General features: G+C 46.7%; 1 protein-coding gene across 2 annotated transcripts in view; it reads left to right on the top strand.

Moving 5' to 3' along the window:
* Positions 1-3842: 3842 nt before the first annotated feature.
* CD247 (CD247 molecule) overlaps positions 3843-26957 on the top strand; it is a 232717-nt gene continuing 209602 nt past the window's right edge. The window contains exon 1 of one of the 2 annotated variants that reach the window (XM_085621124.1): positions 3843-4114. In XM_085621124.1, the coding sequence (XP_085477250.1) occupies positions 4057-4114 (58 nt within the window). In that variant the 5' untranslated portion in view covers positions 3843-4056. The remainder of the gene's footprint in view (positions 4115-26957) is intronic. The other variant, XM_085621125.1, reaches the window with a different exon arrangement.

Below are 26957 nucleotides of genomic sequence, written 5' to 3'. Positions count from 1 at the left end.
CTCTGGCAGGTACAGCGCAGGTGTCTGGCAGGGGTTGGAAGGTGTGGCGGTGCAGGGAGAGAACCCTTCCTTCTCTGGCAGGTACAGCACAGGTGTCTGGCAGGGGTTGGAAGGAGTGGCGGTGCAGTAAGAGAACCCTTCCTTCTCTGGCAGGTGCAGCGCAGGTGTCTGGCAGGGGTTGGAAGGTGTGGCGGTGCAGTGAGAGAACACTTCCTTCTCTGGCAGGTACAGCGCAGGTGTCTGGCAGGGCTTGGAAGGAGTGGCGGTGCAGTAAGAGAACCCTTCCTTCTCTGGCAGGTACAGCGCAGGTGTCTGGCAGGGGTTGAAGGGGAGTGTCGGTGCAGTAAGACTAAGAGAACCCTTCCTTCTCTGGCAGGTACAGCGCAGGTGTCTGGCAGGGGTTGAAGGGGAGTGTCGGTGCAGTAAGACTAAGAGAACCCTTCCTTCTCTGGCAGGTACAGCGCAGGTGTCTGGCAGGGGTTGAAGGGGAGTGTCGGTGCAGTAAGACTAAGCGAACCCTTCCTTCTCTGGCAGGTACAGCACAGGTGTCTGGCAGGGGTTGGAAGGAGTGGCGGTGCAGTGACAGATTCCTTCCATCCCTGGCAGGTGTCTGGCAGGGTTTGGAAGGAGTGGCAGTTCAGTGAGAGAATCCTTCCTTCTCTGGCAGGTACAGCAGAGGTGTCTGGCAGGGGTTGGAAGGAGTGGCGGTGCAGTGAGAGAACCTTTCCTTCTCTGGCAGGTACAGCGCAGGTGTCTGGCAGGGGCTGGAAGGTGTGGCGGTGCAGTGAGAGAACACTTCCTTCTCTGGCAGGTACAGCGCAGGTGTCTGGCAGGGGTTGGAAGGAGTGGCGGTGCAGTGAGAGAACCCTTCCTTCTCTGGCAGGTACAGCGCAGGTGTCTGGCAGGGGTTTGAAGGAGTGGTGGTGCAGTGAGAGAACCCTTCCTTCTCTGGCAGGTACAGCGCAGGTGTTCTTGCAGGGGTTGGAAGGAGTGGTGGTGCAGTGAGAGAACCCTTCCTTCTCTGGCAGGTACAGCGCAGGTGTCTGGCAGGGGTTGAAGGGGAGTGTCGGTGCAGTAATACTAAGAGAACCCTTCCTTCTCTGGCAGGTACAGCGCAGGTGTCTGGCAGGGGGCTGGAAGGAGTGGCGGTGCAGTGAGAGAACCCTTCCTTCTCTGGCAGGTACAGCGCAGGTGTCTGTCAGGGGTTGAAGGGGACTGTCGGTGCAGTAAGAGAACCCTTCCTTCTCTGGCAGGTACAGCGCAAGTGTCTGGCAGGGGTTGAAGGAGTGGCCTTGCAGTGAGAGAACCCTTCCTTCCCTGGCAGGTACAGCGCAGGAGTCTGGCAGGGGTTGGAAGGAGTGGCGGTGCAGTGAGAGAGAACCCTTCCTTTTCTGGCAGGTACAGCGCAGGAGTCTGGCAGGGGTTGGAAGGTGTAGTGGTGCAGTGAGAGAACCCTTCCTTCTCTGGCAGGTACAGCGCAGGAGTCTGGCAGGGGTTGGAAGGAGTGGCGGTGCAGTGCAAGAACCCTTCCTTCTCTGGCAGGTACAGCTCAGGAGTCTGGCAGGGGTTGGAAGGTGTAGTGGTGCAGTGAGAGAACCCTTCCTTCTCTGGCAGGTACAGCGCAGGTGTCTGGCAGGGGTTGGAAGGTGTGGTGGTGCAGTGAGAGAACCCTTCCTTCTCTGGCAGGTACAGCACAGGTGTCTGGCAGGGGTTGGAAGGAGTGGCGGTGCAGTAAGAGAACCCTTCCTTCTCTGGCAGGTACAGCGCAGGTGTCTGGCAGGGGTTGGAAGGTGTGGCGGTGCAGTGAGAGAACCCTTCCTTCTCTGGCAGGTACAGCGCAGGTGTCTGGCAGGGCTTGGAAGGAGTGGCGGTGCAGTAAGAGAACCCTTCCTTCTCTGGCAGGTACAGCGCAGGTGTCTGGCAGGGGTTGAAGGGGAGTGTCGGTGCAGTAAGACTAAGAGAACCCTTCCTTCTCTGGCAGGTACAGCGCAGGTGTCTGGCAGGGGTTGAAGGGTAGTGTCGGTGCAGTAAGACTAAGAGAACCCTTCCTTCTCTGGCAGGTACAGCGCAGGTGTCTGGTAGGGGTTGAAGGGGAGTGTCGGTGCAGTAAGACTAAGCGAACCCTTCCTTCTCTGGCAGGTACAGCAGAGGTGTCTGGCAGGGGTTGGAAGGAGTGGCGGTGCAGTGACAGATTCCTTCCATCCCTGGCAGGTGTCTGGCAGGGTTTGGAAGGAGTGGCGGTTCAGTGAGAGAATCCTTCCTTCTCTGGCAGGTACAGCGCAGGTGTCTGGCAGGGGTTGGAAGGGGTGGCGGTGCAGTGAGAGAACCTTTCCTTCTCTGGCAGGTACAGCGCAGGTGTCTGGCAGGGGCTGGAAGGTGTGGCGGTGCAGTGAGAGAACCCTTCCTTCTCTGGCAGGTACAGCGCAGGTGTTTGGCAGGGGTTGGAAGGAGTGGCGGTGCAGTAAGAGAACCCTTCCTTCTCTGGCAGGTACAGCGCAGGTGTCTGGCAGGGGTTTGAAGGAGTGGTGGTGCAGTGAGAGAACCCTTCCTTCTCTGGCAGGTACAGCGCAGGTGTCTGGCAGGGGATGGAAGGTGTGCTGGTGCAGTGAGAGAACCCTTCCTTCTCTGGCAGGTACAGCGCAGGTGTCTGGCAGGGGGTTGGAAGGAGTGGCGGTGCAGTGAGAGAACCCTTCCTTCTCTGGCAGGTACAGCGCAGGTGTCTGGCAGGGGATGGAAGGTGTGCTGGTGCAGTGAGAGAACCCTTCCTTCTCTGGCAGGTACAGCGCAGGTGTCTGGCAGGGGGTTGGAAGGAGTGGTGGTGCAGTGAGAGAACCCTTCCTTCTCTGGCAGGTACAGCGCAGGTGTCTGGCAGGGGATGGAAGGTGTGCTGGTGCAGTGAGAGAACCCTTCCTTCTCTGGCAGGTACAGCGCAGGTGTCTGGCAGGAGTTGGAAGGAGTGGCGGGTGCAGTGACAGATTCCTTCCATCCCTGGCAGGTGTCTGGCAGGGGGCTGGAAGGAGTGGCGGTGCAGTGGACAGATTCCTTCCATCCCTGGCAGGTGTCTGGCAGGGATTGGAAGGGGTGGCGGGTGCAGTGACAGATTCCTTCCATCCCTGGCAGGTGTCTGGCAGGGGGTTGGAAGGAGTGTCGGTGCAGTGAGAGAACCCTTCCTTCTCTGGCAGGTACAGCGCAGGTGTCTGGTAGGGGCTGGAAGGAGTGGCGGTGCAGTGAGAGAACCCTTCCTTCTCTGGCAGGTACAGCGCAGGTGTCTGGTAGGGGTTGGAAGGAGTGTCGGTGCAGTGAGAGAACCCTTCCTTCTCTGGCAGGTACAGCACAGGTGTCTGGCAGGGGTTGGAAGGAGTGTCGGTGCAGTGGCAGATTCCTTCCATCCCTGGCAGGTGTCTGGCAGGGGGCTGGAAGGAGTGGCGGTGCAGTGAGAGAACCCTTCCTTCTCTGGCAGGTACAGCGCAGGTGTCTGGCAGGGGGCTGGAAGGAGTGGCAGTGCAGTGAGAGAACCCTTCCTTCTCTGGCAGGTACAGCACAGGTGTCTGGCAGGGGTTGGAAGGAGTGTCGGTGCAGTGAGAGAACCCTTCCTTCTCTGGCAGGTACAGCACAGGTGTCTGGCAGGGGTTGGAAGGAGTGTCGGTGCAGTGGCAGATTCCTTCCATCCCTGGCAGGTGTCTGGCAGGGGGCTGGAAGGAGTGGCGGTGCAGTGAGAGAACCCTTCCTTCTCTGGCAGGTACAGCGCAGGTGTCTGGCAGGGGTTGGAAGGAGTGGCGGGTGCAGTGACAGATTCCTTCCATCCCTGGCAGGTGTCTGGCAGGAGTCTGGAAGGAGTGGCGGTGCTGGTGCAGTGAGATTACCGCAGCAGCAGCGTTTCCTGGCTGAGCCTCGGTGAGGGAGGGAGCGGCAGCGGCCTGAAGCGATGCTCTGGGGTTTCCACTTCCTGTGGAGGCTGACAGGAGAGCAGAGCGCCCGGTGCGGCCTTCACTCTCCTCGGCGCACTCGAGACGGGCTGAGCCGCTGCCCCCAGCACCTCGACGACAAGGGCCGGCGATGGAGCTCCGCAGGGTCGCCCTGGTGGCCTTCGTGCAGGGGACCTTTCTATCTGCAGGTACAGGACGCGTTTTTATTACAGAGTGAAGTCAGCGCATGAGAGAAAGCGCCGTGCTGCGCCCTCATACAGCTCTTTCATCACTGCCACTCACCTCTCTGCGTTGTGGATGGTGGGAGATGTACCCCTTACAGAAATGATGCAGCAAACGTGGGATGTTTCACTTAAAGAAGTAAAGAAAGTACCCAGCAGCAAGTCGCTGGCCTCCCAAAAGCATGTTACTCCAGGCACCCAGGATATCTGTTCACAGAACGCAGCCATCTTGCCGAATTTTCTTTTGTTTGCAGTGAAGTCCATTCACCTGCACTTGTTTTGAGTATGTTGACCCCCTTGGACCCAGCTTCGCCCCCCAAGCTAGTAAAATGGTCTCTCGTGCACTTCAGTGCAACCACCCACCTGAAAACCTTCCCCAACTTAAAAAAAAGTCTCCCCTCCAAACCCACTGAAGCTCACCCTCCGTGACAAGGTAAAAAAAACCATTGTATATTTCAAGGGTTCTGGAGCCAGAGGGGCTGGACGAGGAATTCATGTTCTGCGAGTTCTTGTAGGTGCTGGACCGACCCTGCGCACAGCACACTTGACCCTGAGTCCGTAGTGTCTCCACTTTGTTGACCCTTGAAGCCAGGCGCTGAGGCCTGTTGTGCAGTCACTGCCCAGTCCCCTTAAAACCCTATTGAGTCATCTTGCCCTCTTAGAAGAAATATAGATCTTTCCGCTTGTTATTGAATAATACTGGAAATGTGGATCCGAAATCCACTTAGGAACGGCCATGTCTCTGTGTACTCGGTGTGTATGCTTCTTTTGGTGGTTTGTATAGCGCCAACACCCCACCTTACCAGAGCTTCATAGCACCAGAAGACACTGTTAATACACAGGAAGGCACAATGATGTAGTAACGGTGCCGTGGACCCTGGTGTAATCAAGGAAAATGGACCCCCTCCCTTGTCAGGTTCTGAAAGACCGCCAGCAATTGGGGTGCTGTAGACACCTCACCCCCAAGGCCCTGGTGCCATTGTAGCCTTCTGTATTAATGAAAGATCCGTGATAAAAACGTGCATCTTTTAAGCAAACGTTCCTCTCGGGGGACCTTGGTGCTTTAATCTACTCAATGTTACACATTTGTTCGACCTTGGAAGTATGAAAGGCCAGGCAGCCCCTCCAGGATTCTAAGCTGTGACAATGAGGTCAAGCTGCGAGACGCAACTATGCCCTTGAGAGCAGACATATAATGGTGAATGCCAGAAAATATGGACAGTGCGAGCATCGGGCACTAGTTAGGTGCACAAGGGGTGGACCCGAGGATGTCTGTTCTGGAATCCATGGGTCCGACCCTAGTGATCCAACATAAAGTGGTATCAAATAGGACTATAGGCCCCAGTTAGGCGTCACATTTGTTCCACCTGTGCTTTTTGAAGTCACCGGTTTTTTGGAGGAAAAAAAACAGTTTCTTGCTTCCTGTCTTGTGCACATAGGGGCCTATTTATAAAGGCGTTTTGGGGTGCACAAACTAGTACTCGTGTGTTACTCGTTTACGCACTTTCACAAAACTTTATGTACTGGCCCCAAAACATCTCAAATGGGAATACTCCGGGAATATCCCTGTACAACTAGAGCAAACAAAAGGAACGCTTTGGACTTTTACTGAGAGGGAGATGGAAGTTTCAGTTCTTTTTACCAAGCCACGCGAGACTACGTGAAAGAGTTCTGTAGCATTACGCCCCGCACTGATAAATGCTTTTGTGAATTGGCCCGACGGTGTTCCTTAGCACGTAGGGTTGAAACATGAAAACGATGAATTACGAGATCCGTACTTTACGCCTGCTCATAGTGGCACCGTTTACGCAGGACTTACACTTGCGTAAAGTACGCATGCCGTAATCAGGCTCGGAAGAGCCCAGTACTGTTTCATGTTAAGTCAATAGTGGGAATATAAATAGTTCGCTCCCAGCCCCAGAGTCTAGAAGTAGAGTTTGTGTAGGACAAGAACTAAATGCTGAGACCAGAGGATGCAGAAGCACAGACGGACATGTACATAAACTCAGGAGGAGTAAAGCAAGTACAGTGGGTTATTCTAAGGTAACAAAGGGGATGAAAATGGGTTGGGTGGGGGACAGTGGGAGAAAAGGAGGGTCTTCACATGTTTGCTGAAGGTCAGCTGAAGGATGAGGGTCAGAGGTGGGGGCCTCGACGAAGGAGAATTCTTGTCTTTTGTTTTCTCTTTCCTCGGCTTCCGTAGCTCCGGCTTCATAAGGTTTGTGATGTAGGTGCTTCGAGAGAGGGTTTGTTTTTGAGCTACGCAGTCGAGTTTGTTGGTGTGATGGCCTGAAAGATCAGGGGTTCCTAACCTTTTGACTTCTGTGGACCCCCACTGAATCATTACTGGAATCCGGGGACCCCGACTGAATCATTTTAGGAAGCCAGGGGCCCATGGCCTAAGCAATGTGTGATTTGAAAGTCAAATCAGTACACACAAATATAAAAACAAGTACCCCAAAACAAATGCTAAAACATTTAAAAATGTTGTTTAATTTACAATTAAATATAGAAAAAGTTTTCAGATTTTCTATTTTGCTTCTGCATTCGTATTCTTTATTAATTTTAAGTTATTAATTTTAATATTATTTCATTTTGTAAAACAGTCACAGATTCTCTGAGAATGCCTCCCGGGCCCCCAGGGGTCCTTGGACCATGGGTTAAGATCCCCTCTTCTAGATGACGCATGCTGATTTGAACTTCATCCATGTTAGAAGGAGGACCCAGTGAGTTTTTGAGGGAGAGTGTGGTGTGGTTGTACGTGTGTGGGTAGAACACCCATGAGTGGTATCAAAGATGGCTTCCAGAAGGTGAAGATGGAGTCAGGTGGGCTGGTGAATAGAAACGTGGCACTCTTGATGTGGAAAAGGAAGAATCTTTGTACCATGGAGCAGAAAGTGCAGGTTGAGAGGAAGGTCTCTGCGTGGTAGACTTCTCCGCACCAGGATGCGCTGCATTCTTTTGTTACCAATTCTTAGAAGTGGAGGCAGAGATGAGTGTAAACGTCCAGGGACCTGGTAGAGGTGAGAGCATTGAAGACTAGACGTCAGGTCGCTCTATGTTGAGCTGATCTTCGATCTGGTGTCGGCCACCGTTGAGGCACATGAGCCGAGCGCCGCTCAGATGTAGTTTAAAGGGGCCTTCCATTTAAGACAATAAATTTCTGTTTACCCAGTCCCACATCACTAACAATCAACAACAAGTATTCTAGAACGTATCTTTATTTGATGACATCTTCTTGGATTTTGAGAAATGTTGTGACATCATTCACTGAATGGTCCCTTTAAGACTGACCGTGGACATCTATGATTGTATGATTCCCTTGCTGTGTTTAGGCGGAGTATCTCAGCAGCTAATGACATGTGCCTTGGGTTCACTGGTGTGGGGTGAGGTCTTGATCATTTTATAGAAACTTCAAGGGTTCGGTGTAAAGACAGAAGGTTACAGGGTAAAGAATGGAGTGTTCTGGGCTTGGGGGGGATCTGCATGAGTCCATCTGGACATATTGTTACCTGGTGGCAAGAAAATATGTGAACTAAAGGAGGACTGGTTGTGGGGTCCCATGCAGGCAAAAAGCGTGGTGCGTAGCACTTGAAGATTCACCGTGACAAAGGCATCCTTGGGAGTACTGATGACCAGGAGGCAAGGGTGCACGCATCAGGGGTATTTGGCATTATTTACGACCAGGAGCAGTTGCTGTCTATCAACAGGGATGGGATTCTGATTTTGAGTTCTTTTGAAGACTGCAAAAAGGATTACGGTCCTGGAGTTGCACCGGTGCTGCTACTAACAATGCAAACTTTTGTTTTTGGCGGATTTATGTAGGGAAACCTCAACCTGAAGGTAGGCATTGGAGCGCTTTACATGATCACCAGTTACATTGCACAAGGATGGGTTAATTTTTGGTAGGCACAGGGAGAGTAAGTGATTTGCCCAGAATCACAGGCTGTTGAGCCGACGTCAAGGCTCAAACCTGGTTTCCCAGCTCCAAAGTTGGCAGCTCCGGCCGGTAGGCCACATCTGCTCCTCTTACATATGTTTTCCAAAGCCAACATGTGTGGGTTATGTTCATAGATCCAGTTTTACAGAGAACCACGCAATGCAACACTGCACAGAAATCTGTAGCGCTGCTTTACAAGAATGACAAGACACAATGTGCAATACCATAGCTAATGCCATATCCCATTATCCCTCCCACATTCTCACTTTGAAGCTAGACTTACTCCTGCCCATCTCAAAAGAACATCTCTAACCGCTCCCAGAATTGGAATGTGCCTGTCAAAGTTTGTGAATCCCCTAAAGGTCACCTACCACAACAGGTGTCTCCATCCCGCAACGCTCACAACTTGCCCCAATCAACAAAGTGGCAGACAGAGAAAATATAGCCACAGCGGGTGGAATCTTCTGTGTAAGTAATTCAACTTAGGAGTGCAAATTCAGATTCTGTGAATCATTACTATTAAGTTGCGCTTTGAAATAATGCGATTTTTGCACCGAACTTCAAATCTGCACCCCGATTTACTATCCTTCACACAGGAGCGTGCTGCGTGAAACATTTCAGCACTGCATTGCGCTGACAGTAGAAGACAGCGCGGCACCAGATTCAGTTAATAGTCGGCTCCTGGTTACACCATTGGTGGCCGTTGCTCTGAATCTGGCTGTTGTGTCCGTCGCTGTGGGTCAGACTGCGTCTGGGCTGTCCAGCACAGGCACTGGACTGGAAGTACGCGCTCCAGTACGAATCCCTACATCTAGACAACTAATCGAGGGTGAGGCATGTAAGATGTGTGCTTTATGTTAAAACATGCATACTATATGTAGGTATATATGGTGACATATTGCATGACCCCTTGCTTTTCTTTGGTGTTAGGATTTGGGGCAAGCAATATCATAACATTTTAATAAATATGGCGCTGCATCTAAATGTAAGTTTTTGCATTACCCTCCCCCACATATGCCCCACATTGCATACATTATCAGCAGGATGGAGCAATGTGGGTTGGTTGGGAGCGCAAGGGTCACCTTTCAACGCAAAATTGCTTTTGCAGGTCTTTGCGGCGCTTAGCGGGGCATGAGTGCCAGCGCAAACCCCGAGTAAATCCGGTTCCAGGTGCACAAATGCCTTTGGGAGTCCGGCCCTACGCTATTGAGGTCCTTTGCTTTTGTTCAGAGAGAGCATGTTCCTCCTTTGAGAGTTTTCTGAGTGGATGCTGTAAACATGGCGCCAGTTCGGCAAACATTGCTGCTGTGAAGGAAGCCGCCATCGGCAGCATCTCCATTCACAGCAGAACGATCCCTGCCTGGCAACTGAGATCTTTGAATGTGGTGGACAGTTCCCCAATGTGGTGGACAGTTCCCCAATGTGGTGGAACTCATGACCAGGTCAGAGGAACACCCACCAACCTCTAAATGAAGCCCTTCCTTTGACTAAAAGTGGCAAGATGTGAAATGGAATTATAGATGTTGGAAATGTAATGTAAGAATGTAATCCGATCCCCACTTTATGTACACAATGGGGTATCATCTTCTAACACCCCAATAATATTGAGGGCTCCGTTGCTCCCCGTCTAAGTTTAGGCCGTATAAATACCAATACAGACATTTCCCCTGTCGGCTCTTTGCTCCGATAAATTCAAAGGGCTTATACGCAGGATCCTGGCTGTGCGAGTCCCAAAGGAGGAGGGCCTTAGTGCTATTAAAGAGAGAAAAATGCATGACAGTATTCAAAGTCAAAACTATCAAAGTTCATTCAAAATGTAAGAATCATTACAGAAGGCAAAAGGGAGTGCTTCCAATTCCAATCACCATCAATAATGCATGAAAATAAAACTATACAAATTGTGAGAGATCATAACACAAGAGAATTAGCCATAATCCTAAGAAAGTTCAATACTAAGCAAACATAAACCTACTCATTTCATGAGTCGAGAAAGAAGTAAATCAGCACAAAGTCTGATCTGGAGACCATCAGTTCCAAATCTAAAGTCTAATTAGGGAGTCCGATAGCAGGTAGACATGAGGTCCGCTCGGTATGGAATCAAGGAAAGCTCTAAATCAATAAATGGACTGTCATGGGGTCTGCGTTGATGGTACCAAGCAAAAAGGTCTGGCACATATCCCAGAAAAAGGCACAGTTTATAGGGAGATAACACCGTCCACATAACATGAGGTGGTATCCTAGGGCTGAACGAATAAAGTTACATGGCATGAACCATTCAGCATTGCGGAAACCTTCTTACCTAAAACAGGCTGCTCGAGGGACCCCCCAGGTTAATAAGAAATAATGATCCCCTTTGCACTACAAACTAGAGAATTGACATTGCGCGACTGAACAATAAGCCATTTGAAACGAATAGAAATCCTGCTGTGGCTGCAGACAGCAGCAGCCTTGATTATTGCAACATTGTGAGAACACCTCCGACATGGCGTCCTCACAAGCCCTGCAGTTTGTTGCAGTGCGTGAAGCGGCACCATGAAATGAATCCCATTTTGATTGTTTTGCAAAAAGAAAAAACACAGAATAGGGAAAGAAACAGACACCAAGAAGGCTTCATTTTGCAACTTTTAAAAGCCACAGTTTCTTCAGCTGTCAGTGCACAGGCAGCGGCCCAGTAAATTCTTTTTTAAAGTCTGATTATGCTATCTTAAACACACATAAATGAACATTCTTTTTAATTTAGTATACCCTCAGTCGCCCCTCAAAAACGTTAAAATCTTCATACCTATCAAAACGCTCACTGCTTTCTTTGCCCAATTACATGACATCATTAAAAATCTTATATCACCACCCCTCATCCTGTCCTGGTTTTAGGCTTGGACAGAAAATGACAAATCAGGGAACACAACAGTGCATTTTTGAATGTAGGGTATGGTATAAGGCTGACGGCTTACCTTGCTACCAATTGCCTCAGAATAAACACCTGCCACACACACAAGTGCAATTTCTGGGTTCTCATCTATAATTATAATACAACAATCAGGATCTCCATTTAGTATTAGAAATACCTCTCCATTGTGTCAGTGTCTCAAAGTTTGTGGCCTTTGTTTGAAACATATGAATTTCACTCTTAGGAATTTATAACTAAAGGAACTGGACCTAGACTGATCTTTGTTAGCTTTAGTAAATCATTGTTCAAACTCTAAAAGTACTAAGGGTTTACTGGATTGACAGAGCGAACACCAGTAGAAGTAGCTAGCATATTTTCTCTCTTTCTTTTGCCTCTCTTGCAATCAGAAGTCTGACTGTGTCACCTTATAAACACTGCTGTTACAGGAATGCTTTAAAACCCATCGGGCTAGATTCACAGAACTAACTTGAGACAAAATCCTAAACTTACAACTTATGGTATTCACAGAAGTTAGGATTTTGTCCTAAGTTTGACTTAAGACAAACTTAAGACAGACTTAAGACAAACTTAAGACAAACTTAAGACAGACTTAAGACAGACTTAAGACAGACTTAAGACAAACTTAAGACAAAATCCTAACTTAAGTCTGTCTTAAGTCTGTTTTAAGTCTGTCTTAAGTCTGTCTTAAGTCTGTCTTAAGTTTGTCTTAAGTCTGTCTTAAGTTTGTCTTAAGTCAAATTTAGGACAAAATCCTAACTTCTGTGAATACCATAAGTAGTAAGTTTAGGATTTTGTCTTAAGTTAGTTCTGTGAATCGGGCCCATAGTTCACAGGAATAATTTCATGTCTATGATTATCATAATTTTGGGAATGCAGACCTTGAAACAGTTCATTGGTGTCTAAGCATGGCCATCTTTCTTGATCAACCTTTTTTCAATCAGCATTCTTGCCAGGAAATGTAGGCTGAACTTAAATATTCTATAGAATGAGCTGCCCCCTCCTAGCTGAACACTGCAAAATGCAGTTTTAGATGCAAACAAAGTTTGCTTTAAAGCAAATAACTACGCTGACAAAAAGCTATACTCCCTCATTTGACGTAAAACATGATGTAAGAATAAATGGTCAATGTCTAGTATCTTCTATTTAAATTGCATATGGCATGGTCTTGTTCTTCCCTGTTTTGACCATTTAAGAGATCCGTAGTTGTTACTTTCTGAAGAGCTATGGGGCCCGATTCACAGAACTAACTTAAGACAAAATCCTAAACTTACTACCATTTTGGTATTCACAGAAGACACTTACTCACTTCGGTATTCACAGAAGTTAGGACTCCTAACTTTAGCACTCCTAAATGCCTTCTGTGAATACCAAAAGTCTTAAAATTAGGATTTTTCTCAGTTTAGGAGTCCTAAAGTTAGGACTCCTAACTTTACTACTACTAAACTGAGAAAAATCCTAATTTTAAGGCTTTCGGGAGTCACAGAAGGCATTTAGGAGTCCTAAAGTTAAGGGTCCTAACTTTAGGACTACTAAATTGAGAAAAATCCTTATTTTAAGACTTTCGGTATTCACAGAAGGCATTTATGAGTCCTAAAGTTAGGAGTACTAACTATACTACTACTAAACTGAGAAAAATCCAAATTTTAAGACTTTCGGTATTCACAGAAGGCATTTAGGAGTCCTAAAGTTAGGACTCCTAACTTCTGTGAATACCGAAATGAGTAAGTGCCTTCTGTGAATACCAAAATGGTAGTAAGTTTAGGATTTTGTCTTAAGTTAGTTCTGTGAATCGGGCCCATGGTGTTTATTTTTTTACATTTACATCTGTATTTATTTATATTTATTTTTTGGAAATTTGTATATGTGTTAATCCACATTTATTGTGCGTTTTGTGAAAAAAAATAAGCTGAAACGTATATATCCACATATATTTAACTGTTAAATGCACACTCATACTTGAATATGAGGCAGGTTTCAGTGATACTAATATGCGGACACCATTACACTTTTATGAAAACATACACATTTTAGTATCAATCTTGTGCAACCCTACAGCTGTTTAAACTTTAATAGAAAGCATTATTTTTTAACTCCCTTGCCTGTCAATCCACAGAGCCATTGGCAGTCATAATGACAGAATTTAAATTCACTCAAAAAACGATGTTCTGTTTTAGTAATATATGAAAACAAATACAGACAGGAAAATACATGGTTTTCTGTCAACCAGTTTTCAATCTTTACTAATTTCTACCGATCAATATTACCATAATCATTATAACTAATTAATTTGTTTGCAAAGCTTTTCCCCACACATAACCACAGAATTATGTGTCCTAAAAGTATATAGGTGTATGACTGTTTCCTCATCCTATGCAAAAAAAACAGTTCATGCGGCAAACGACTACTATCTGTTTCTACTCTAGAGGAATAAAGAAAACACTGGTTTTTGGATTAATTCTGGATACATTTCAGTACATATTCACCAAGTATGTTTCTGCCTAACAAGTGCTTATGGACCACTCAGGCGCTGTGCCGATGAAGGGCAGACGGCAGCACTAATAATGCTGGATTTGAGCACCGCATTTGACTCCGGGTCTCATGGCCTCCTATTAGATCAGATTGCGAACTGTGGTGTCGGGGTTGTGCTCTGAGGTGGTTGGCCACCTTTCTCCAGGATCGCTCTTGCCAAGTTGCCGAAAGGCCATTCTCCTCAGATCCGCTGCTTCTGCTATAGGGGGTATCTTAGTGCTCATCGTTGAGCCCCATGCTCTTCAACCTGTATATGCGCCCCTGGCCGAGATCTTCGAGCGACACAATGTGACCATTGTGTCCCATGCCGATGATACTCAACTGATCGTTACCTTATCCTAGGGAGCAGGAGGTGCAGCTGCCCAGTTTAAGCTGTGTATGGCAGAGCTGGCTGATTGCATGACCAGCAGCTGCCCCAGACTTACCAACAAAACCGAGGAGGATTTAGGATCTAATCTGGTAAGCCTCCCTCCATCTGGACATCGGCCTGATGTAATGCGCCCTGCCCCAGCCCCTAAGTAAAAGGTTAAGAACCTAGCAGTGTGGCTCGATCCAAAGCTCTCTTTTAAACACCAGATAGCTTGTGTTGCAGGGAAATGTTTCAATATTCTTAAAATGCTAAGAAAAATCATGGACCTCCTCCCCGTTAGTGCCTGGAAAACCATTGTGCAGGCACTGGTGACTGCACAGTTAGATTATTGCAACGTCCTCTACCTGGGGGCAACTAGGCTGCAGAGGGTCCAAATGTGGCAGCACGCCTAATGCTAAATTTTTTCAGTCGTGGTCCCGCAGGTCCAGCCCTCGCTACCTTGCACTGGCTGCCACTCAGCGAGAGTATTCTCTTTAAAGGTATGGGCTTCTGCCATAGAATGTTTAATGGCAGGGGCCCACAATATTTGGCATCGTTGGTGAAGGGTCACCATTCAAGCCGTCGTCTACGGTCTTCGGGGACCAACATGGCGGTGGTTCCTAGGGTGGGGAAGGCCAGGATGCTCCTTTGGTTTTCTGGCAGCGAAGGTATGGAATTGTCTGCCTCTTCAGCTGAGGATGGAACCCTCGGAAATAGTCTTCCATAAGAGGCTAAAAACCTGGCTCTACCAATTCGTTCTGGAACAGGGTCATGTTGGGTAGGAAGGCAGTAGGATGTCTGCCGCTCTCGTGTTTTGTTAGCAGGTAGGACTGTTGGTGAGGTAGGCTTTTGGGCTATCTGTCTCTTGCGCGTTGACATGTCTTCGGGCGTAACCATGCGCTTTATAAATCTATTTGTAATTATTATTATGAACTCTGGTTAAATTACATACAGCAAAGATTGAGAACGCATTTGCTGCTGACACTGCAACCCTACACTCCGTGCACTAAAGCACGGATGTTTGATTTCACTTAATTTCAATTTTTTGGGGCAAAGGTGTCAATCATTATGTAAATTATTCCACTGCTCAACTTTATAATACTTATGTAGTTTATAAGACTTCTGCATTGGCACAAGAAATGTTCTGACTACCTTTGAATTAATACACTTCCTGTACTTCATATCAATTAAAACAATTAAAATGCTAATTGTAATCCAGAAACACAATGAGTTACTATATGTTCCCGCCCCATTTCCTTGTTTCATGAAAAAGGGATGCTGATTTTATCACTTACACATAAAATAGGTTGTAAATTACTCATTAAATGTTTTATTTTCCACTGATGTGTATGGAGATTCAGGACTTAATTCTAATGTTTGAAGGTGTTTATAATTGATTATTTCTACATGAGTTCTTTTGCATTTTTTTATATGGACCTCTGTGTAAATAAACCTTTACTCACTGACGTATATATGTTTAATATTGTTTTACAATATGTACTCATTTAAATCACTATTACCTAATCATACATAGTTAGTGACATTACATATGCATTCATGATGGGTCCTTTTTTTCTTATTTCCCTGTTTAATATACTCAATGCAGTCAGTATCTGCTAAATAAGAAGTTTGCAGTCACTTTAGTGTTTAAGATCATTAGTTAGAGACTATAAAACTATAGTTAGTCAGCGATCTGCAGGGTTGTCAGAGTCTAACTGGATACAAACATCCCTATCTAGTATACTTCTGACACTAACCTTGAGATGGTGCTCTAGATATTAATCTGACCATGATAATTCATCACTTCATTAATATTTAATAACGTATTATTGTAAATTCCTCTGTCATTTTCATGTGAATATGTTTAACTTGAATAACAGCTTATGTTTTTTTTAACTGTCAAAAATCCAATAATATAGACCAGTGTTCAACTTACTTCTTTCAATATATATTTGCCAGGGGAAAAATTGCTGATGGGAACTTAGTCTTTCAACTAATTTGTTTTGATTGAACTGAAAAAATACATTGGAACGGCAGGCTAGCCTAATTCAAAGATTGTAATATGCAGGAATGTCTTTATGTGTTTTTTAATGTTATGTGGCATTTTGTGGTACTTTTGAATAGCATGCAATGGCTTACACTTCTTCATTACATACTTTTATACTAGAATGTTAGAATATTTTGACTTTCAAGTTGTATTTGTGATTTGTACGCAAAACATTACTTATGGTGGTGTGTGCAGCAGCGACTTTTTAAATGTTGTCTTTTAAATGATTGGTTTGTATGTTCTTTGTGGTTGCTTTGTCTATTGTCTATTGTTTTAGTGATTATTTTTGTCAGTGTTCTGCAGTTGTTTTCATCAAAATATTTTTGTTATGCTTGTTTTATTTTGAGTTGCTTGTTTCTAAGTCGTTTGTGCTTTTATTTTATATTATTTTATTTTTAATTTTATTGAGAATTTTTGTTAAGTGCTAGTCACCACTTACCAGTGGCCTCAGAGCCCTTCGGGGCATCGGTGCATTCAGAGATACGGCTGTAGTGAGATAGTGTTTTGTTGACCCTGGTAATGAAGGAACAGATAGTTCATCTAGTATGGATGGGTCATACTGGGGACGCCCACCATTGAATATGTCCCAAAAAAAGGCAAAGCCTTAAATGAAGAGAGTCCTCATAGCCAACGGTGAAACATATGCATTGGGAAGGCAGGGCTACGAAGCCCGGCTCAGGAGGCACGACTTGACTAGGGCCATAGCGTTCAAGTTCCAGGGGAGTCTTTAAGGATTTACTGATTTTGGCTAACGGATCTTTCGTTCTATTTAGCTAGATGGGCATTACCACGGTGAGGAAAAGGGATGAGGTGTAATTTTTCATGAATTTTGTTTTTTGTTTAATATCAATATATGATGGTTGATATTAGTATCTTAACTGTGCAAACATATTGTAATTCATTCTGGCTGTAATCCTAATTCTATTTTTCTATTCGTCTTTTTTCTATTGCTTTCTCTTTTTGTGTCGTTTGCCGTGGACGACAGTAACATCGAGCGGAGTCGTGTAAGGCGCAGTTTAGGATTGACCAGTCTGAATGGACATCTTGCTTATTTTAATTCAGTGTTTCATGGGTACAAGAGTGAAAATGTGGAATGTATGAGCATGTAATAGCGTTGAACTGTAGTTTGATGTTGGATTTTGTGTGATATGCTTATGTGTCGGATTAGGATTTGAGGAGGGTTGCGCAATCATGAGTGCCCACAAGCGCCTAGATACCCTATCGGGTGATTAGCCGCACTTTATAAATCCTGATGGACTGAGTTGTCCGACTGTTACACTGGTGTGTATTCTTTTATCTTGTGTTATATTCAATGTCTGCAAAAGATTGCTTTCCCAGCAGTACACTCTGCATTGGTTCAGCAGTAAATCACACCGGCGGGCTCGTTGTATTGTGCACGAACATTGCAGATGTCCATTGCAATGCTGAGAGCGGGACAGCTAATAGGATTTCCCCAAATGCAGTTGGCAACTGCTGGGCCAGGAATGTTCTGGAGTCTGTCTTCTGGAAACACAGCACATTTTAAGTGACAATGTCTAGAGCAGCAACGGGAAGAGGAGAAAGAGACCATGTGCTATGGATCAATCAATAATTAAGCGTTATTGCTGTCTTCTGAAGGCTGACATGCTGTTAATGCCCTATACTAAGGGCATTACTCACTGTTCATTGACATCCTATAATCAGGGCCACTGGAAGTATGTGGCAGGAGAGAGCCAAATTATGCAGTAGGTTTCAGTAAATTATACAGGAAGAAATTCAAATTATGCGCAATAATGTGGCACATTGTGTAACAGTATAACTTCATTAGTTAAGTCACTTTTAAACTTGGTAACACTGTCTTGGCATTGATTGCATCGAATTAGTACCAATATAACACCCAAATATAGCAAGAAGCAATTGAAAGGTGACCAGTCCAGTTTTGCAAAGGGCCTTCCGACGCACAGCGACAATTGTCACTGCATTTTGAGTAACTTTTGAACCGTTTAAGCTAGAATTTTGTTTTTGCTAAAACCTGCAGATTATGCAGCAGGTGATAGATTATATGGGCAATGCGGCAAATCCATATTTATGCGAAAATCGCCGCGGCTGCACAATCACATAATTCCAGTGGCCCTGTCTATCATTTATGGGCCCAGTCAGAAAGCCACAGTGCATAACAAGACAAGCATTTGCAATGCAATAGTTCTCGCATTTACGCGAGTTTGAGCTACTGACATTGCAGATAACGCCTTTTATTTTTGTTTTTGTTTTTAAGACAAATAAAAGGCATTGTCATTTACAATGCCAATAGCTGAAACTCTCGTAAATGTGAGACCTACTGTATTGCAAATGCTTGTTTTTTTTCAAGCTAGCTACTCAGGGTGTGCTGTCCAATGTTATTTTTTTTTCTAACACAAAACAAAATGTAAATGTCTGTAAATGAACTGTGCTGATATCTCAGAGCATGGAAAGCACAAATGAAGCACTTTTGTTTTGTAGTAATTCTGAAGTGTGGTGGCTAGAATTTTTTTTAATGTGGCGGGGCCCAGCTTTTGTTTATATGGCAGGCTGGGAGTCAGGATGTGCATCACAGGAGGAGTCCTACACACGAAACACACAAGGAGGGCTGTGAGCACACGCAGTGTGAGCCCAACGAGGCCTCCAATATAGCATGCCACTGGGCATTGACCTGGCATAGAAAGCAACGGTTTGTCGCCAACCACAAGTAGGACTTTGTGGTTTCAAACCCGTTAATTAACATCCCGGTGACTTCACTGGAAGTAACATCTCACCGCCTTTGGCTCGACAGTCACCTGACGTTAAATGTGACCCAGATCAGAGGAGTGAACATGTGTGACATCGCGGGATGAAGTGAATTGTGACCACTGCGGGCAGCCGTCTCCTGCTATCAGTGTCTGTGACCGCAGCAGCGCCGCAAGGCGTGTGCTTCTGGGCGCTGCTAGCCTACCATGGGTGTTGGCCAACCTTCACTGCTTCGGGAGCCTGGCTTTAAAGGGCAGGTACTGAGTGTCTGCGCTTCTTCCGTGTAAAAGGGAGTGCACCTGCACTGCTCAAAGGGGCTCAGAGTTTAGAGCGGGGGAGTACAGACCCTTCTGGTTAGTCTCTGGGACAGGGAGGACCTGCACTTTTGTATACTTGAATGTGCAGCGCTGGTCAGCAGGTAAAACACACCAGGCCCCCACAAGCCTTGGAAACCTGAAGACAGGAGTGTTGCTGAAAATATACCACTGTGCTGCCCAAATGCGCAGGGTTGGCAAAAATGGACGCCTGGCATGCAGGCCCGGTTCTAGGGGGTAGGCCGGGTGGGCCAGGCCCACCCAAACATGAGCCTTGGCCCTGGCAATGAATCTGCCACCGATGTACAACAATAAAAAATCGTTAGATAACTGGTGATTAATGATCCTGCTGGAGAGCAATCATTTGTCTGTTGGTAGTTTTTAAATGCAGATAAACTGAATTTTATGTTGATAGCTCAGTGGGTTACTGCCTTTGTCACAGATATCCTTGTGTTACTTGCAGTTCAGATGTTACTATCCTAACATAGGACATTGACCTATGAATTGTCATCAAAGAGCTGCATACAAACTTCACCTTTTTTGTGTTGTGAAAAAGTTAGAACTTCTCCAGTCTTTCATTATTCTTATGTTTCTTGTTGAGCAGTTATACATTTTTATCAGTAAAGCCAACCCCCAACCACTGACTCTTTACATCCTGAGTTTGTGCTTCTCCAGAACAAACCCTTGTAAGGGACAGTACATGAAAAAAAACTTTTTTGAGAGTGATAACATTTAGAAAGATATTTAGAAAAGAGTAAGTTTTACTGGGCCTTGTAAGACTAGGAAGAGATAAAGGAGGGCCAGGAAGCAGGGCTGCCCAGACATATAAGCGACAAATCGGGCCTGCAGTGGCCCACTCAAATACACCGTTGGCCCACCCAAATAAAAGTTCCTGGAGCCGGGCCTGCTGGCAGGGCTGGTGAAACCAAAAACAACCCTGGCAAACATGCTGAAGCCAGCCCCGCTCCCTTCCCCTCCGCGCGCCATCTCTCGCTTTCCTCCATCCATCCACTCTATCTGTCTTTCTTCTCCACCTCTGAAAGCTTTCTCTCTACCTTCCCAGGAGCGGCACTGTGCTTGTAAAAGTGTCCGGCTCCGAGGGCCGGGGAAATGCCGGTGGAATAAAAGGCCTGTCCCGCCCAGATGCCTGGGTTGACCGTGATGACCCTTATGCAGACAGTGTCGTAAGGAGAGTGCTCTGTGCGCCCTGTGCAGCGTGGGTCTGTTCAGGCGGAACTATGCACCGTGAAGCTGCGGTATAGGAGGCAAGCTGGCAGGGTGGCAGGCATGGGGAGAGGGCTGGGCCCACCGCTCCCAGTGGTGGCTGGTGATCTTTGAAAGTGGTGGGGCGTGATACTTGCCCCAAATGCCACAGAGCAAGTGAGAACATTTTGACAAAAAATGGGATAGAATAAGGAATTTTAAAACATGCTTTTCACATAAACTTGCTAAAAAGCCATTCAAGGATGTGGATAAATCTCGTCCAGCATTTTCATACTATTTTTGAGAAGGCTTCACCAATGGATAGAGGCAGGATGAGTGTTTGGGTTTGTGATGGTGGTGCTAGATTCACAAGTATCTGAACCATACATTGCAACAGTTGAGAAACAGTGTAACTAGAACAGATAGAGAAATAAGGAACGTACGTGTTGTGACTGAAGGTAAAGCCCAAGTTTTTTATTTTTCGGAAAGAGATTTTTCCTGGTCCTGGTCAATTGCCTGGGACTTCTATTATTGCTTTATGGTGGCATGCCTGGAGAAGAGGCCTCCGGTTTCTTTCAGCATGTGCCTGTGTTAAGCGAAAGGGCCAAGTAACCTTGGGGCATATTATCAAGCCAGGCGATAAAATTATCGCCGCTTTAGCGGCAGAAAACTGCCGCTAAAACAGCGATAATGGGCTTGATAATATGCTCTATGGAATTCCAATTGAAGTCCATGTTAGATGTGAAGGACGTCTAATATGGGCTTCAATTGGAATTCCATAGAGCATATTATCAAGCCCATTATCGCCGTTTTAGCGGCAGTTTTCTGCCGCTAAAGCGGCGATAATTGTATCGCCTGTCTTGATAATATGCCCCCTTGATTACTAAATGGGCCCATAAAGGCTCATGAAAGGCAGATTATGTTAGCAGGCAGTGAGAGCCAGGAAACAACAACTGAAAATCAAAAACTAGACTTAAAAGGCCCACAACACTGTAACACCACCAAGCACCAACTGGACACAGCCAAGGATCTGCAGCTCCTCCACACCATGAGACCGCCAATCCCTGCGCCTACTTTAAATAGAAAAAGTGCCTAAGCATGAGCAGTCTGGCAATCCAAAAAATCATTTATTTTTCAAAATGACCTGCATTCTATGGCCTCTGTTTAACACGTTACCTATACACTTTCTTGACGTTTTATTTTCTACATAATATATATGTAATTTGTATAGTGCTATAAATGACTAAAAATAACTTCAGAGTGCTAAAACAAAATTCACGTCTAAAGCTTAAAAATATAGACATATATCTATCATAAACAAATAAAATCCGTTCTGGAAGTGAGTTTCACTGAATCACTATATTAAGTTGAGTTTTTTACACGACATTTAGTACTGCAATTTTTATGGCCTATATCTTGCCATAAATATCGGGTGTTACTGTTACCCAGATGAAACATGCACATTTTATAAATCTCGATTTGACGAAAGTGTTGGTTAAATTTAAAGGGTTTCCAACACGTGGGAGCGAGTGACAAAACTTCTGTCTTTAACCACAAAAGCTGCTGCTGAATTTCAGGTTTCCCGTATGCCAGAACATGTGATCTTGGGTACATTAAAAGTAACATCCTTTCAGTGTGCTTCATTAATACGTTTCACAGCAAGAGAGAAGCTAGCTAGAGGGACAGAGAGAGCGACCCGAAAAAGGAGAGTGAATAGAGCGAGAGGGAAGACGTACCGGAGACATCAGAGCTGCAATATGTGCTCGGATAACGAGGCGAATACTGTTCTCTTAAATTTCTTAATCTTAGAAGATTCATTAAGTGACGGTTGATCCAGTATGTGACTTGCAGTGTACTTTAGAAAAAACAAGCAGGTCACATCGTAATGCAAAACAGACTCTGTACTGTGCTATTTACAGTCGTTCATTTATAGCTGCATTATATTTGAAGTCTGTAAGCCATGGTTTTATTCAATCAGATTCATGGGGCGTTACCAACGTACAGTAGTGCGAGTGGAAGGTAAGTAACCTTGCATTGAAAAGTTTAAAAAACACAAGCTGAGGCACCCCCGTCATGTTGCACGACATTAAAAAACAACATTTGAAAACGGGGAAATAGAAACCAGATGCAGCCCATTCTCCAGGAGAGGACACACTCGACAGAGCTCAGGAGACAGACAGGAATGTTTACAATAAATGCACGGCGGGTTAAGCCATATGATGCAAAGCTAAATGCAGCACAGTTGAGTAAACCAAATTGCAAGGCAGGAGCCTCATCTCAGAACGAGTAAATGTTTCTGACTTTTCAGGAAATCTCTCTGACTAGATATTTACCCTTTATTGGCCACCAGTCGTGGCTCGCGCTCCAATACTCGTGGGGGTTAGGGAGAGGGGGGTGTTGGGGGTCGCGCAGGGGAAGTTAAAATAAAGCACCCTTATTAAGCAAACTAGTCTAAACTTACCGGATCCGCGCCGTCTCTGCGAGTCCTCCTGGACCCGTGTCCGACTCCCGCATTGGCGCCTTGGCAAGTACCGCTTTCTCTCAGCCAATCCAGACGCTGCTCCAGCAGCAGCACCAGGACTGGCTTGAGCAGTAGTGCGCATGCTCTGTTTAGGGCTTATCATTTTTTGTGACCAGCCCAAACATGCGCACTAGGCTGCTCATTAGAAGAGCAGCATGGAACAACCCTCGCTCTTCTAATGAGCAGCCTAGTGTGTGCATATTCAGGGCTGGTTGCAAAATGTTTAAATACAACATGCGCACTCTTGCTGTGCGCTCCGCCGATGTCAATCACTTGCAGCTGAACTCTGTTGTGTAGTGCTGCCCCGCCCCCTTCTAAGCAGACTGCCTCTGGCTCTGGGTGGGATACAGCCAGGATTGCATTGTTTGTGTCAGTGAGAAAGTCCCGTCCGAGAGAGCGACCGCAACGCTCAGTGGGGCAACGCCCAAGCGCCCTAATGGACGCACCGCCCCTGACCGCTCCTCACTAAACTTTGCGCTTCCGGTTCACCCTGAAGGCTCCAGAGGTGAACAGCCATTCGTGGAAGAGTTTGGTGCGGGCCTGGCATCATAGAGAGCACGGAAGCATTGGCATGGGGGCAGTTTTTGAAACAGGGGGTAGCCTCGGACAACAGGGTGCTGGCACCCTGCGACGAGCGAAGGGACATTTGTTGGTGATAAGGACCAGGCTTGGCAGGGTTTGATCACACTCTGTCCCTTCTCTCCTTAATCTAGCCCACCAACCAGCCCGAACCACCGGCTCAAATTAAGCACTGCTGCTCTCTTTCCTTGAGTTGCTTCTTTGTATTTGAATATATGGTCTGCTGCCCTGGCTTGTGGACTGGACCGTCCACCAGGAGCGCGCCTCCTCGCTCAGGGTTTGTCGCTTCTCCTGACTTTGTCTCCACCACCACTTTCCTTCTCTCTCTCTTTCCCTCCCTCTCTTCTCCCCCCTCTTGATTTCCATTCCGTGGTGCTTTGTGTCCATGGTTTACTTACAGCCCACGTGGTTTTACAGGTTCTAGTGTCTGGCCGCCGCATCATGCGCCAGGCTCCCTCCTATGACCCTGTCAAAGGCGCAAGCTTTCTGACGCTTGCAAGCTTCCTGACGCTTTTCCTGCCAATACGCCGGGGTTGTCCCTGCAGAATTTGAAAGTTGTGTTCGTGAAAGACAAATGCTCCTGGGAGTTGCCATAGCAGCCATCCTGTGCCCCCTGTGTGTGGCGTGTACGATCTGGTCGGTGCCTCAGTCATGCTCGGAGCATATAGCACTGTCACTATAGCCCTATCACAAAATGATAACATGTGGTGTCTATAAAAGCTAAGTGCGCACAAAGGAAGTGGTAAAAAGAAAGAAAATCAAGAGGAAAGGGATGAAGGAAGAGAAGGAGCGAGGGAAGAAGGGGAGACAGAGCAAAAACAAAAGGAAGGAAACAAGCAGAAAAAGAACAAGCCAGTGTTTTCCGTCTTTGCCTGCAGAGCAGCTGGGTCTCACAAAGTGGGTCTCTCAGCCAAGACCCGTAGCTCCACTCCACGGCGTTCTCTGCCCCGCCTTCACAGAGCATCCTCCTTTGAGACACGTAGCCACTTCCTTGTGTGGGGCCCTCTGGCAGCTGGACACCGACAGACCAATAAGAGAGCTGACTGGCGCATGCTCCAGGCGTGAAGCCAGCGTGGTTGCAGGACGCCTGGTGCATGCTCCTTCTCGGCTCTCGTGAAGACATTTCTTATCAGCTTGTTAAATAAACAAGCTGATAAGAAATGTCTTCACGACAGACGCAAAGCAGGCGAGCCAGTCCGGCTCGGAGACAAAGGGTGTGAACAGAAAACCCTCATTTCCAATGGCAGGCCACCGTTTAGCATAAACGGTGACACCGGCCAATGGAAATGAGGGGCGGGGCTTAAATCCCTCTTCTAAAAGTCTTCTCTTACAAAATCTCTCACGGAGGCGGAGCAGCGCTTTGTGCAGCAACGTACGTGAGACCTAAAAAAGGGGCCAGTCGTAGGTCTTAGTGTCTGGCACATGTTTGCGCTCCAGCTATTACACTTACCCCAATCTTAGCCCCTGTAGACAACAAATGAAACAGCTGTCCCTGTCCAAGCCATCTCCCTGTTTCTGTCACTGACCTCGGAATGTAGGTACATAGTAATAGTAAAAGCCAGCATTCTAAGTCTTACTATCGGGGTACGGGTAACACTGGGATAGGCAGAGGTAAACAGACCGTGAAGATTGCTGGCACCACATAGCACCACATTTGAAGTGTAAGAGGCTCTTTTTGGGCGTGCTGAGGTAATAAAACCCCACAAAATGGCAAGTTCCTGGGTCTTCACCAACCTCTTGAGGGTAATTTAAAACCCCGAAAACAGACTCAGTTTACTCCTGTCAAGTGCAGACATAAACCCGTTTTCAAGGTAGGAAGGAACGCCCTCAGAATTGGCGGGAGTTCAGGGATGAGCGTTTCTGAATGGGAGAACATATTTTCTCCAGCTCTTGGGTGTTGCAGGCATGAGTTCCTGCTAGGTGAAACCTTGATCATGTAGGCCCCTTCCCCCAAAGCGTGTCCATCTGAGTGTTTGGATTCAGTGGTGAAGGAGGAGGGCTATGTGATGCCGTACCAGCCTAGAAGGCTGCAGTTCCTTAGAGCAGTATCCGGGAGAGTTACCGAACAAGGACTACGAAACAGCACCAAAGGAATTTGATATTTATTACGGGGAGATGGTAGGGGGACCTGGTGCTGCCGTAGTGTGTTGAAGGCCAGATATGAACTGAGCCATTTGGCGACAGACCATCTCAACTTTGGAGAATGATGGCCTCATTTACGAGGCCCCTGCGACACTTTTGCGCCCTCAGGGCATCACTTTGTTGATGCTCTGGCGGCGCAGTGTGCTGGCCCATATTTGCAAGGCTACGCAAAGCCACCCTGCGTGGCTTTTCATGGCCTTGTAAATATGGCCCCTTTCACACAGGACACAGTGTGAAAGGGGCGTTCCCAGGGTGTTACTGAAGGTGTTTCCACGCAACACCCATGGAATTGGAAGCATTCCCAGATTTACGAGGAGTCGTAAACCTGAATATGCGTTAGATTCTAACACCACCCAGGGGAGGCCATAGGGAGGCGCAACAAGGAGAAATATTCTTATTTCTCCTTGTTTTTTCCTCTTTCTAGGTGTGCTGAATTCTGCAGCACTCATAGAAAGAGGAAAACACCTCGTGTGATTGTTTTTGTGCAGGAAGGTGTTTTTTCCCTGCCAAAAAAACAATCACCTTTACAATGCTGACACTCTTGCACCATGGCGCAACGGTGTCTGCGTTGAAGCACGGCAGCCCATTGTGCGCCAGCGCAGGGGAAAAGGACAACAATGCCCATAGATGCGGCACAATGCTGTCCTCTTCTTTTGACGCAGGGCAGCACAGCAAGATTCCTTGCGGCTCTGCCCTGCGCCACAACCTTGTAAATGAGGCCCTATTTTCATTTGGAGGGTCGAATAAATGGCACTGCAGTAATCCAAGCAGGACATTACCACATACGTGTGAGAGAAGTCATTGTAGCTGGCAAGGATGACAGTACAAATTTCTTGTCGCCATTGAGCAATACCCCACTGTAGGAAATCTCATCGAAATTCTTGGGAGGGGATTTCTTTGTGGTCATCCAGACGAAGGGAAGGGGTGTTAGGTCATCTGGTCCCATTAGCAGAATTTCTGTCTTTGTATTTTAGGGGCAGAGCCAGTTTTGGTGCATCCGTTGTTGAGCATGCTTCTGGGAGACCTGCACCTGGTGATGGTCCACAGATCCCTCCTGTAGGCTGATGTAGAGCTCGGTGTCATTGACATACTTGTGAAAGATGGAGTTTTGGGCTTCATCGATGCTGGTCAGCAGGGCTCTAGTTTTACGTGCTGAGGTTGGTGTTCCACCTGTGATGGATTTAGGGTATACAATATTTTTGGGGCCACAGCCAGACTGGGAACCAAAATCAGCCCTGGCAGTTCGCCCGATCGGCCCCCAGGGAGTGGCCAGATGGGGTGGGGGCACTACAGAGAAGGTCCAGCCCGGGTTGCTAGTGCCAAGCATAAGCACCTCTTTTGTCACAGGTGGACGATTTTGCAGAATTGCTGCAAAACCGGCCCCCACCCTTCCAGCCCACCGGGAAAACGCCAGGCGCTTGCTACGGCCACTCCGGCCCTGTTTGGGGCTCCCAGTTTTATGATACTTCATTTTTTATCATTTCCATCCGTATTTATCCATATGTATTATTTGCTAATTTTATATGCATTTATCCA

This window comes from Triturus cristatus, chromosome 8 (assembly GCF_964204655.1).
Source record: "Triturus cristatus chromosome 8, aTriCri1.1, whole genome shotgun sequence".
NCBI classification, from domain to species: Eukaryota; Metazoa; Chordata; class Amphibia; order Caudata; family Salamandridae; genus Triturus; species Triturus cristatus.
This window is presented reverse-complemented; position numbering and strand designations above follow the sequence as displayed.